General features: G+C 41.5%; 2 protein-coding genes across 8 annotated transcripts in view; one reads left to right on the top strand and one right to left on the bottom strand.

Moving 5' to 3' along the window:
• The window catches only part of ELP3 (elongator acetyltransferase complex subunit 3), a 155,332-nt gene that overhangs the window by 53,293 nt on the left and 88,971 nt on the right, over positions 1–13,068 (top strand). The gene's annotated exons all lie outside the window — the stretch shown is intronic.
• Positions 1–13,068, bottom strand: part of NUGGC (nuclear GTPase, germinal center associated) — a 44,838-nt gene that overhangs the window by 28,483 nt on the left and 3,287 nt on the right. For 3 of the 7 annotated variants that reach the window (XM_019733161.3, XM_074338359.2, XM_074338356.2), the window contains 6 exons: positions 9,188–9,276; positions 6,310–6,414; positions 5,511–5,619; positions 4,240–4,462; positions 3,512–3,742; positions 483–692 (listed from right to left, as the gene is read on the bottom strand). In XM_019733161.3, coding sequence (XP_019588720.2) covers positions 483–692; positions 3,512–3,742; positions 4,240–4,462; positions 5,511–5,619; positions 6,310–6,414; positions 9,188–9,230 — 921 coding nt within the window. In that variant the 5' untranslated portion in view covers positions 9,231–9,276. The remainder of the gene's footprint in view (positions 1–482; positions 693–3,511; positions 3,743–4,239; positions 4,463–5,510; positions 5,620–6,309; positions 6,415–9,187; positions 9,277–13,068) is intronic. The other 4 variants (XM_074338358.2, XM_088792551.1, XM_019733162.3 and 1 more) reach the window with 3 other exon arrangements.

Here is a 13,068-nt window from a genome sequence, read left to right as displayed (position 1 = left end):
CATCCTGAGAGGTGGCCCTGAGGGCTTGGGTCGGTCTCCTGAGATCCTGCGATGTTCTTTGGATTAACCCCTCTTCACTTGGAATTACTTTCTTGAGTTTCTGTTCCCTACAACTAAACATGGTAGCAGCTTCTTGGTTCCTTGGTGCCTGGCTGTCAGCTTCTCTGCTTGTACCCAACTCTTGGCCTTCCTCTCCCACTCTGTGCTGTTTGCTCTGCTTACTCTTAGGCGTCTCTCTTGCTGACCCTTCCCATATACACACAGTCTTGTTCCAGCCACCGGGCCTACCTCATGATTCCTAACTCTCCAGTTTCTCTGGCCACTCATATCCTGCTATTACCCTGAGGCTTAGAACATGGAAAGCGGAAGAATTTCACTCCAGTGAACTCATCAAATCCCTTAAGCTGGACGTGGAGAATTCTTTGTTGCTTTAGAAAGGGTGGAGCAATTGAGGGAAGAGGGACCGAAGCCATATGAATCACCTTTTTCCACATCTCATCCCTCTTGCTGTTGAAGTCCCCTGTGCCTGGAATGTCCACCAGCACAACTCCTTCTGGAATCAGCTCTGATTTGGGAAGCGTCACTTCCACATGTTTGATCAGGGGCCAGATTTGTGTCTCCGCTGATTCGCCATGCCAGTCTCTCCTCTTAGTCCGGATGTAAGGGTCCAGTTTGACAGACAGCTCTCCTGCCTGAGGAAGGAGGAAAAAGTCACACACTCCAGACAGCCTCCCAGCATTTCTGTCTTGGATTGGCTGTGGTTCGGGTTCATTGAAGGTACACTGAGTAATGGTAAGAAGCAGTCCTGGGTAATGGGCACCAGGAGGCTGGTGATCTCATCTGCAACGGCCTAGACTCATGGGACTTCAGCAAAGGTATAGCTTCTCTGGATAATGATTTATCTTCTAGATTTCATGTCAGTTCTAAAATTAATGTAATTAATATGCAATTTTCTAAATTTGGGAGAGAGGAGATTCTTCCCATGTGGCTAATGTGAACATTTTAGTTACCAGAAAGCCTTGACTACAGAAAATTTATAGTGATGCAATGACCATATTTTCCAAATTGAAAATATGTCTGAAATTGATGTTTAAAAAGGTTTCAAAAATTACTTTCCAAGTACACAAAATATTTTGACATGTAGGAATTTCCAGGATGTTTTAATAGTGGTGGGTGGGATGGGAAATTGTTCTCAGCCTATTGTTCCTACCTAAACATACCTTGGGATACTGACACATTCATCCCAGCGGCTATCTATGGCAGTCCATCTCTACTAGGCTACGTCAGGGGACAGAAGATTTGGGATATGTGGTAGTCATTGTTAATAAATAGCTATAGAATGGTTTTGGAAGAAAGCTAAGAAAGTAAATTCTTAAGATAGTTGAGAGTAAATGAGAGGATTTGTTGCAGTTGGGGGTAGGAAGTGACAGATGTCATAAAGTCTAACCAACTAATAAGAAATTGTGAAAGAGAAAATGATAAAAGTTTTTAAAAGATATTTTAATTATAAAAAAAATCAGATACAATAGGGCAACAGAAAAAAGAAAAAGCATGGGCTTGAAAAGTCCCTTTCTATAAGAAGAGGGCTCAACCCAACCACACTCGCTCAGGGCAAATCATTCTGGGAGGCAAACTCAGATTCCCTTGTCCCAGTGTAGAGGCCCCAACCCAAACTCTGAATTTGTGCCCTCACTCACTGAAATGGTAATTTTGTTCCCCTTGTTTCAACGGGTAAATTTATAACACTGGGAAGAAATATTTCTAAATACAGAATAGTGAAGCAGTAAATATTGTATTGTTACCTTGGTATAAGTTGTCAGTATTCAGATAAAGTACCAGCTTTGTAATCATTGTGTTTCTTTGGACATGCTCAGTCTATGTTTTAGATATCATTTTTTATAGTAATATATTTTCTATGGGCACACTCAGTCTGTGTTTTACACAATTATTTTTCATAGTAATTTCCATTTAAATATAAGAAATGGCTACTACATTTGTTTGATTTCCTAGATATACAAGAGCTAAGTGCTTTAAAAGGTTTTATTCATTTGACTTCTAAGTATGCCTGGTTAAGTATTTAAAATTTTTTGAAAGAATTGAATACGTTAAATTTGAAGGATAATATAAAAAATCTGAGGGAGATCACTTTGTAATTTATATAAATGTCTAACTACTATGCTGTATACCTGAAACTAATATAATATGGAATGTCAACTATAATTGAAAACTAAAGTCTAAGGAAATTTGATTAATTATGTTACTAGCATTAACTAAGGAGGATTTGCTATGTAAAACTTAGGAGATAATTGAACTTTCAGTTTTAGAATAGGTGTAAGTAATTGTTCTCATTTTAGACATAAAAAATGCCAGATTTTAAAATAGAATACAGTATTTTAAAGATGAATTTTCAGATGCAAGAAAAACTAGGTTTTTAAGTATAAAGCATTAATAAAGTGAATATCTGTTCCACAAGTATTTTGGTTTCACTTAAAATGGAATTTTAGTTTAATAAAATTAATATGGATTATAAGTAAAACATATAAATATAATCTACTAATTATATATCTAACATCCATCCTGTCTCTCACCCATGCTAGCAGAATCCTGACTGTTTGTGAAGGTAATAGACTGAGATTGGTCTTAGCCAATCATGACAAGTCTGCTTCTTGCTTTCTCTAGACTTCCTTTCAGTCAGGAAAGGCCATGTGACTCAGCTCTGTATTTGTGGGAAAGCTTTTACTTCCCAATGAAAGGGGAGATGTGGTTGGTGCCACCTTTTTATCCGTTTCTCCCTTGAAGCTACCATGTTTCCCTAAAAATAAAACCTTGTTGGACAATCAGCTCTAATGCATCTTTGGGAGCAAAAATGAATGTAAGACCCGGTCTTATTTTATTATAATATAAGACGGGGTATAATATATATAATATAAGATGAGGTCTTATATTAATTTTTGCTCCAAAAGACACATTAGAGCTGATTGTCTGGCTAGGTCTTATTTCCGGGGAAACAGGGTAGCTGTGAAGTCTAGCACTTCAGTAGCAATCTTACTACTATAAGGCTTCAAGTGTGATGGAGGCCAAGGAAACAGAGAGATGTTGATCTTGACATTGTTGAGCTATTGAACCAACCCATAAACCCAACTGCTTCCAAACTTCTTATGTGAGAAAATCAATAAATTCCTATTTGTTTAAGCCATAAGTTGGGTTTTTTTAAAAAAATCATTTGCTGCAAAAAAATAAATAAATAAATAAAAATAAAAATAAATCCTTAATTAATCCTCAAGTAACTATAAATAGTCTTTTCTGTGTTCAAAAGCTCCCCCATTCAGACACTAAAAATTCCCAATTGTCAGCCATAAATAATGAAAAATAACTTGGTCGTGGATACTTCTGATGTGGGTATCAACTTATTTCCAATAAAAATACCATACCTTGAGCAAAATCCCCTAAATGGATTCAATTGTTATATTTAAGACCCATGATAAATAAAGAACAAATATCTTGAAGCTACCTCTTCTGCCTTGAGGGTGATGATTCTAGAGGTGGGAATCTTTCCTTTGGGCTTTGCCCTTAGTAACTCCTCATAGTTCTTCTTTTCTGCTCCATTTCCGTAAAGTATTTGCAGCTTCCAGATGGCTTCCTCCATTGCCTCATCCCTGTCCCACGCATCCACCTCTTCTCCGCCCAGCTCCTCTGTCCTGTGCAGGAGTTTAGTCAAGGTCTTCAGCTCCTCCTTCCACTCCTGCCAAGGCAGAGTAAGGCCAAGCCCCTCATGACACAGATACAGAAAAACACTGACAAAGGACGGAAGCCATTGTCCTTTGGAGGGCAGGGGGGCTGCATATTCAGGAAATCTGAAATCATGTAATCCAGCAAAGGATCATTTAATAACCCCTGCCCCCTTATTTTAAAGATAAGGAAACAGGGACCTAAAGAGGAAAATGGCTTCCCCATAGTCCAATAATGAGTTGTGTCGGGACTCAGGCTAGAACCCCCACCTTGTTCTATGAAACTTTCTCATTCAGTACTATGTTCTTTCGTTCAGTAAAGGCATGAGCTATATTTACAAGGAATATAATGTTAATCTCTAAGAGAAAGGGAGAAGGAAAGAAAGGAAGGAAGGAAGGAAGGAAGGAAGGAAGGAAGGAAGGAAGGAAGGAAGGAAAGAAGGAAGGAAGGAAGAGTGAAGGAGGAAGTAAAGGAGGGAGAGAGGAAGGAAAAAAGGGAGGACACGCTTACCTGGTCAGAGAGAAGGTGGATTTTGGCCTCATACTGCTCACAGCAGCCTGACCTCACTTGTACAATACATGAAGTACATATACTTTCTCCAGACACTGGTAGAAACATTGCTTGCTGGATGATGGCATTGATCAAAGAGCTCTTCCCAGCCCCAGTGCTTCCAAATAATCCAATGTAGATTGGATCCAATGACGGTTTTTCAATTAAGGTAAGAAGTCTGTTTCTAGATCAATTTTTAAATGCACATTGCCGTGATCATCAAAGCGAAGCGAGAGCGTCAGAAAAGAACACAAAAGAACTGAGTACTAATCCTAATCAAGTCATGACACCTTTCTGAGTCTCTGTTCTCTCCTTGCTGGAAGAGGAATGCTAATCCCTGTTTACTAAACAGAGTTGTCTCATACTAAACAAATGAGATTATGCAAAAATACTTGGTAATTCTACACAAAAATAATAGTAACTCCAATAGTTTAGTGGTTACCAGAGGGTAAGGGGGGTGGGGGGTGGGAGACGAGGGTAAGGGGGGGTCAAGTATATGGTGATGGAAGGAAAACTGACTGTGGGTGGTGAACACACAATGGGATTTATAGATGATGTAATACAGAATTGTACACCTGAAATCTATGTAATTTTACTAACAATTGTCACCCCAATAAATTTAAAAAAAAGAAAAAAAAATTATAGTAACTCTATACAAGCTCTATAACATCTATATAGATGTGAAGCAATCTTGTTGTGTTCCAAGGAAATTACTTAGTCTTGACCCTGGAACTCAAGTTCATGCCGAGGTAAAGTATAATGAGGAGTAACACAGAGTTTTACTGAGCAGGAGACACAGCCTGAGTACCACTCAAGTCTTTGAAGTCAACTGAGCACAGCGGTTGAGGGCACAGGCTCAGAGTCACACAGCCTAGGTTGGATTCTAAGCCCTTTGACTTACCAACATGTGACTTTGGTCAATGTCTTGGCCTCGCTGATCCTCAATTTCAGCAAAACGGGGATGATATTAATAGTTTCTACTTTATAGGGGTATCAGGAAAATTAAATGAAATTTGATATATGTAAGGTATTTATCAGAGCACCTAGCAACAGCAACAACTCAATGAATGGCAACTATCAATAATAATTATGGCCCATAGCTATGGAAATGTTCAGCCTTCTTTGCTTAGAGTCTCATTGAAAATTCCCTTTCATTGTTGGAGAAAACCACTTACACTCCCCTAAGGAAAGACATCTAAGTAAGATTTGATGGGAGCTGGTATCAGACTCACATGAGATACTTGACTCCATTAGGAATGCTGTCATCCAGGAAGACAGACTGAATAAGTTTCTGGTAAGTGTTGCTCAAAACCCTTCTTGTCCGTGACTCCAATTTTTCATCTGGAATCAAAATATAGATGTATTAACTGGGATGTACCTGGCAGGGGATCAAATGCTAGATCTCCACAGGGGGAATCTGCTCAACATTGCAGAAAAAGAAAAAAAAAAAGAAATGAAATGAAAAGCCAATTAAACAAGATAGCCCATTATCTGACACTAAAGGTAACAGCTCCTGGGAGATAGCAACCATTGATTCTGACAGCCTCTCAAGGAGCAAGGCTGCTCTGAAACTCCTTGTAATAAAAGTCAGCATAGGCTTTGCCACGGGCTTTAGCCCTTCTAGATTCTTCTCTCCTGTGGTCACAAAAAGGAAAAAAGAGTCACATGAAACTAATATAATATTGTATATCAACTATATTTTAAAAGAAAGAAAAAGAAAGATAAAGGGGAAAAATGTAAGGGCATCGTATAAATACCCACTAAAGCACAAAACCAACCATTTTCACAGACTTGGTTCTAATCAGGAAGAAGTTATTTTGACAACCCTCCTCTCCAGAGATTCTTGAGGTAAACTGTCAAATTATCTATCTCTGCAGAGACTATGAGGCATCCTTTGCTGGATCAGGATCATATGAAGATGTTTTATCCTGCTTCTGAGGTTTACCCTTCTCTTCCTTTGAGCATTTTCACGCGTTTGAAAAAGAACACAGCCGTATTCAAACAACCTAATAGCAGTTGCATGACACTCACATTCCTTAAGAGCACTTTGTTCCACGGAGGGAAATGCTCGGAACCGTTGGTCTCGATCGGATCGTCTTCTTTTTTTCATCGGTTCTTTAAATAAATCATCGTCAACTAGAGATAAGCAGAGGTTATATAAAATTCTAGGTTCTTGGGCCCCGGTATTTTTGCTTGACTTCTATCAATACACAAACCCGGAGAGTCTAAGAGAACCCCTGCCGGCTCTGCATGCCTGAAAGCTCACTTCAGAAGCAGACACTGTTGGGCCCTTCTAGTCTGGTTCCTACTTCCCAGGATTTTGCATCTTATTCCAAAATGCAAGGTCCAACATATCTCCCCAGATGATATGTTGAAATGAAATAAACGGTTCCTGTTTGGAAATCCCGAGAAGCCAAAATGGCTGGATCTTCTTCACCAAGTGCCACCTGTGTAGACAGAAGCTCAAGATAGGGCTAAGCATGAAGAAAGGCCTCTGGGAGGTCTTTTTAAATGGGGAAAGAAATTGATCAGGAGCAGAATGCAGAGAAAAGAATAGGCCACATAACCAGAGCAACTCATTTCTCCTTGAGCCTCCATTTCTTTATCTGCAAAATGAGAGGGCTGACAAAAATGTATGTAACAAGTTTGGAGGTTGCTCTCCCAGAGGATGCCCTCCAGAGATCACATCTGGGGAATTTTCTTCTCTTCCTCACTGAAACACATTAGCAGCAGCTTCCTGACACAGACAAGAATAGAAATCACCAAGAAACAGCTCTTTGCAGTTCTGCGGAGATTTTTTCCACTTTAGTGGTTCCCCTCGGTTATGAAGTAAATGGTTGGTAGGGTCCACACTCCTCAGGAAAGGGTATAACCAAAACATTGTGTTTTGGATGGGTTTTAGCAACCCACCCCCCCCACCCCCCAGTCTGTATTCACCTGGTTAGAAAGGGGCAATAGGTGGGTCTTTGAGGTCAAGGTTGTTGGAAACGGTCCTAACCCAGTGCTCCTGGGGCTGGCTTGTGCCTTAGGAAATGGCTGTGAGGTGAACTGGGAGAAGAGTTGATCCCCAAGAGTTAATAACGCGCTAAGCTCGTATAAGAATGTGAGGACCCAAAACTGAGTGTGAAGTTGGAGGCCATCCTCCCTGAAGAACCACAGAGAAGGAGCTTCACTTGGGGACCCAGGATGGGGACATGGCCCATCCACCATCATGGGGCTCCAGACGCAGGTCTCCCACGTAGCACAGGCACTCTTCCCCTCTGTTCAGCCTTGTGTCTTCCAGCACAAATTCTGCCATGTTCTGGAGCCAGCTCAGACCCCACAGCGTATTGCAGTGCAGAAGTAAGCTGTTTGCCAAAGCCTGAGTCTCTGCCACCGCATGCTCATGCAGTGACAGGGTGTTGAAAGAGCTTATGCTTCAGCCTTTCTATCTCAGACATTCTAACTTAATGATTGAGCCCAACTCAAAGAATTTATCCTGGCTCAGTTTAAGAACTGCATTAGAATTAAATACCAAGTGGTTGCTGGCTGGGTGGCGGGAGCTGGAAGAGGCAGAGAAGAAAAGAATATGCCACTCAGGCCCCAGGGCCAGCTACAGGCTGAAGAGCCCTGTAGACTGTCTTATACAAGGTGCCTCAGAATTCCAGGATATTTATACAATCTGTCTGCAGAGAGAAAGTAAATGGACGCAGGCCTTGATCTGGACTTTGTAACTCAGGAACTCTTCTGTGTAAACAATGCTGGCACAATATCTTAGCCACAGATAGCATACAACAAGGGACAGGTCCATATCCATGGCCTTTATTTCAACTTTATCAGCACTGGTGATTAATATGATAAAAGATTAGAAGCTTAGTTCTCAACTAAAGCAGAGGATAAGAAGTCAGACAAAACAGCAGGAATTTAAACCTCTTCAATTTCTAAAATGAAAACCACCTGGAAAGGAGAAAGTATTCCATCTTGGGTCTATACCGTTTAAGGGAAGTATTTTTAAATTAAATTGTAACTGGAATGAACTGGGCTGAACTGGCACATCTCTAATTTTCTGTAATTGTCAAGCACCCCTTCACCTTTTCCAGCATTTTACCCCGGATGATCTCAGGAGGGAGCAGTAGGAGCGGGTGAGGACGGTCCAGAGAAGGGAACCTTAGTCTACTGCTGCTATTGTTTCTTGCGGCCACAAGGGGTCACTTTTGAAAACGGATTCCAGATAGCTCGACCTCAGGATACAGGTTGGTTATTGATGCATTCCATTGCCAGGGACTGCCATGCGTCTTCTAAGCACAACAACGCCACTCCTTCAGAGCTAAGTTCAACCAAGGGTGCCCAAAAGTTGAAGTGCTTTTGGTTTGTGTATCCAGCCCTTCCTCAGATGCTAGCCACTACCCCACTGATCCAGAAACAAGACTTCCCTCGTCCCTAAGCCTCTTTGATTCTCAGAACACAATCCATGTTCTGCAGATAGGGGTTACTTCCCTGTGTCTTCCTAGGGAAGGCACCTTGCTTGGCTCCAGGGGCCTGCACACAGCCTTGTAGGGAGGGGGTCACATTCACTGACTCTAATGTAATTCACCCTATATTTCCCCTTCTAAGGAAAGCACCTGAAAAAATTCCAGGAGCCTTACCTTGCCCCCTCTAAGAGAGGCCACCCTCAGAAGATCCAAGGTGGTTTTCTGGACCCTTCTTTTAGGGGGCGGACACAACTTTAATTGTTGGTCAGACAGTCTACTACATTACGGATAGGCTATTCTAGTTGTTGGTGGAATAATTTATATTCATTCACTATTAAAAGGTGAAATGGCGGCTTCTGAATAAAGAGCAAGGAACAACATCTGAACACATTTGCCCTTAATTATATCACGGTAAATTGTTCTATTTACGTCAGCAGGGGATGTTATAGGGATGTTACCTGGATGTGGCTCCTGGCCCACAAAATCCTCAGTTTCTTCCATTTCCTGTTATGTAAACACCTGCTTTTGTCCACCTAGGGGAACCAGCCTAAAAATACACACGAAGTACAAGGAGTGGGGATGGGGAACAACAGAAACTGTAAATACAAAAAAGCAAAAACAAAACAAAAATAACACGTAAATCTGTTTTGTTTTATTTCCCCATCTAGATTCCAAGCCCCAAACGGAAATGACTATTCTAATTTACCTTTGACTCCCTCGCCACACCTGGTACACTATGTCTTGATTTAAATGTGACAAAAATCAATGCTTGACCGTTGATTTTCAATAATAGTTGTATCTATAGAACTTGAAACTGATATGACCTGAGCTCTTTAAGGAAACTCACTCTGAAATAAGAATAACCTCTAGTGACTAGAGCCATGAAGGTGAAATTACATAACTTTGCTGCTTTGAGTGACATCAGTACCCCAATCGGGTAAGCCTTGAACCCTTGCGCCAGTAAGATTCAGTCCCAGCAGATCTCAGCAAGAATCTGATAGATAGATGGAACTTTGGATATTCCTAGGATTTACTGGAGTTGCTTTGGTGGCTACGGTGTGGGGAAGGAGGGATGTGGTAATAACTAGGTTCTCTGGATCTTCCTCACTCCCCCACTCCCAATTTAACCAGGAGGACCCCTACTGGAGGTTCTAGGCAGCCCCACAGCATAGGGCATCTGCGGGGGAGGGAGGAGAGGCACATCCAAAAGGAGAAGTGTCAGATCCAACCTGCCTCCTGTTCACCAGCCGGTAGGGCTTGGGCCCTGAGGAGAACTGGACCTATGGTGGCTCAGAAGAGAGGGCCATGCACAGACTAGGTGGGGATATGCTATCCTGGAGCTTCTTTGTCTCTACACATAGAGAAGAATTTGAAGAACACAAGTGGGGAGCACCGACATGCTTGCTTTCTGTAGCTGACGTTGCTGTTTGGATCACTCAGCCATGTAATTCAAAAGGAGAGAGTCACCAGCCCTTCTGAGATATGAAAAATCTCACCTGACCTGCCAACCCCCACTAGAGCCATTGGCAGTTAGTTAGGGAGACTGTGCCTCATTTACATATTAACCCCAAATATAAATCACAACGCATCAGTCAAAACAGCTTAGTTTGGCTAGTGGATATTAACTGACGAAATGGTTTCTGTACTTGGTAGTTGCTGGCTGAATGCAGTGTGAACCCCTACTATGTGCAAGGTCCTGAGCCTTAGGTAGAGTCCCTTACTTCTCCATTCCATATCTTGCAGCCCTCCTCTAACTACACAGTTCTCCAAGGCATTTTAGCACAGCCTGTTCTTTCTGTGTGGGATACCCTTCCCCTCTTCTTCCTGGTGAATTCCCACTCTGTCTTCAAGATCCTGCTTCAGCATTTCCATTATTAGGTGGGCATACATATACTGGTATGCCCACCTAATAATGACATTGGACTAGATGAATTTTAAGGCTACTTCAAATCCAAGAGTTTATGTTCTTACTTGAAACTGTTTCCTGATTCTCAGTCATTCCCCTTTTGTGTCACCACTGCTCTGAGAACACCTCTGTTATAATGTTGACTGTGCTTCCTTTATGTCTCGTCCTCCTTACTGAGCCATGAGCTATTCAAGGTCATGGCTGCATTTGTTTCAATGATGCATTTCTATCATGAAGTGCAATGACTGACAAAAAATGCTGAAGGAATGGATAAAATGATGGGAAGCTTTTGATGAGAGTCTACACCAAAAGATGTTTTAAAACCATGTTGTTTTTTATATGATTAGCGTCCTGGCTTAATGAGTAAAGCAGAATAGGAACAAATAGGCAAGAATGCAGATGGGGCAAGATTAGTAGTGAGGACTGCTCCATAGGGACTGGGAAGGTTTAACTTGAGGCAGAGAAGACACAGGCAAAAGCAGGAGATGGGGAGAGGATGCACAGTGGTCTCCAAATACATGACCTTAGAGCTGCATATAAAAGAGGGATGACGCATGTTTTCTGTGGTCCCAGGAGAGGATCACTAACTAGATCTACCAGGTGACAGGTACAAGAAAGCACATTTGGGCTTAACATGCTCTAGTAGTCAGAGTTGTCCAAAATGAAATGAGCTCCCTTAGAGAGTAATGAATTTTTCTGCCACAGGTGTCTGAACATATACTGGTATGCCCACCTAATAATGGCATTGGACTAGATGAATTTTAAGGCTACTTCAAATCCAAGAGTTTATGTTCTTACTTGAAATAGTCACCAGGAAAGCTGACAGTGGAAATGCCTGATGAGGTAACTAAAATTCACAAGTGACATAAGCAATTCACGGTTTGAAATGCTGAGTTGGAAATGCTAAACCACATCAAAACCTAGGTGAGTTAGGAGGGGGGAGAAAGTGTAGATGAGCTATGATATGTGCAAGAATACGGTAATGCCTATCAATAACTTTAGATATAGAAAGAGAATTACTCCTCAGAAAGCGATCTTTGTTTTCTGAAGACAGCAGCTCAATGACCCATGGTTACACAAAATGTTCGGATCATCTCACAGCGGGCACAGGAAACACAACAAAATATACGGTCCTACCAGTGGACAATCTACTGCAGGCCTCCAGGACAACTTGTGTTCTGGCCATCAAATCCCAGGAGGAAATGGAGGAGTCACATGAAGCCCAAAAGCATGAACACGCTGGTGTCAGCACCATTCAAACACTGAGAATCAGCCCCATCAATCTGAGAGGGAAGTGAATTTAGAGTAGAAGCAAATGTGTTCACGAAATTCTGGAATGTGGGCAGTGGCTGTGTCTTCCTTCCTACAGGGTCACAGGGACTTCAGTTCATCTGACTTCATTTACTAAATCAACAGTACACAGCGGCCAGCAACGGCTGTTAGCATGTAACTATCCACAGAAACCAAAATTTCACCACCATTACTGTTTCTCTTTGGGGAAAAGTGGACCCCAACATTTGAAGAAGGACTATGTACCTATGGATGGTTTACTCCTTAAAGCAAAATGAACCTGAAATTCAGTAATCTCAGTTGTGCTATTTTTGATTACTGATTACCTTGGATTGGGTTTAGCTGCATGCAACCGAGACATGAAACCATTGGCCTGCCGCTACACAGGCATCCATTGTACTAGTACACAAGTAATATGTGACCCCTAACTGAAATTTGAAGAAATTGGAAATGATTTGGGTTGTGGTTGTGGTGAACTGGGCTTCAAGTTCCTTCCGTCAACGTTCAAAAACTGGCAGGACCGGATCATTTGATTGGGAAACTAAGACACTGGAAAATTGAAAGGGATCATTTACAAAACAGCTGAGGAGGGAGAACAAAATAAAGTGCCAAGCATTGAAAAAGAATGACCTATAAACAAATATATCATTTAATGGGGGGCGGGGGGTATGGTATAGACACTCAGTATATAGTCATTGGGCTGAATTAAATGATGTGGTGGGAAAGGCATTAAGCTAGAAATCAGGTGGGGAAGGTTCCAGTTCTCTTTGCCACCAACCAAAGGAGCTGTAGTACTTCAGACACATCATTTCATTGCTTGAGGTCTTAGTTTTCCCATCTGTAGGTGAAAGACTAAACGAGTCTTTGAAGTGTAAATGTTCTCTGATTTAGTTGGGTGCCAACAGAATTGAAGCTCTTATTTTGAAATGTCACCTGTTGTTGGAACCAAGACTGTACCAATGATTTTGAGTAAGCAAAAATAGCACAACTGAGATTACTGAATGTCAGTTTCATTTTGCTTTAAGGGGAAAACAACCAATAGGTGCACAGTCCTTCTTCAAATGTTGGGGTCCACTTTTCCCCAAAGAGAAGACAGTAATGATGGTGAAATCGTGAAAATTTGGTTTCTATGGAGAAGCAATT

The sequence above is a fragment of the Rhinolophus sinicus genome, chromosome 15 (assembly GCF_057876585.1).
Source record: "Rhinolophus sinicus isolate RSI-liver-muscle chromosome 15, RSI-T2T, whole genome shotgun sequence".
Classification (NCBI taxonomy): domain Eukaryota; kingdom Metazoa; phylum Chordata; class Mammalia; order Chiroptera; family Rhinolophidae; genus Rhinolophus; species Rhinolophus sinicus.
Note: the sequence above shows the minus strand (reverse complement) of the source record. Positions and strands in the feature narration are given on the sequence as shown.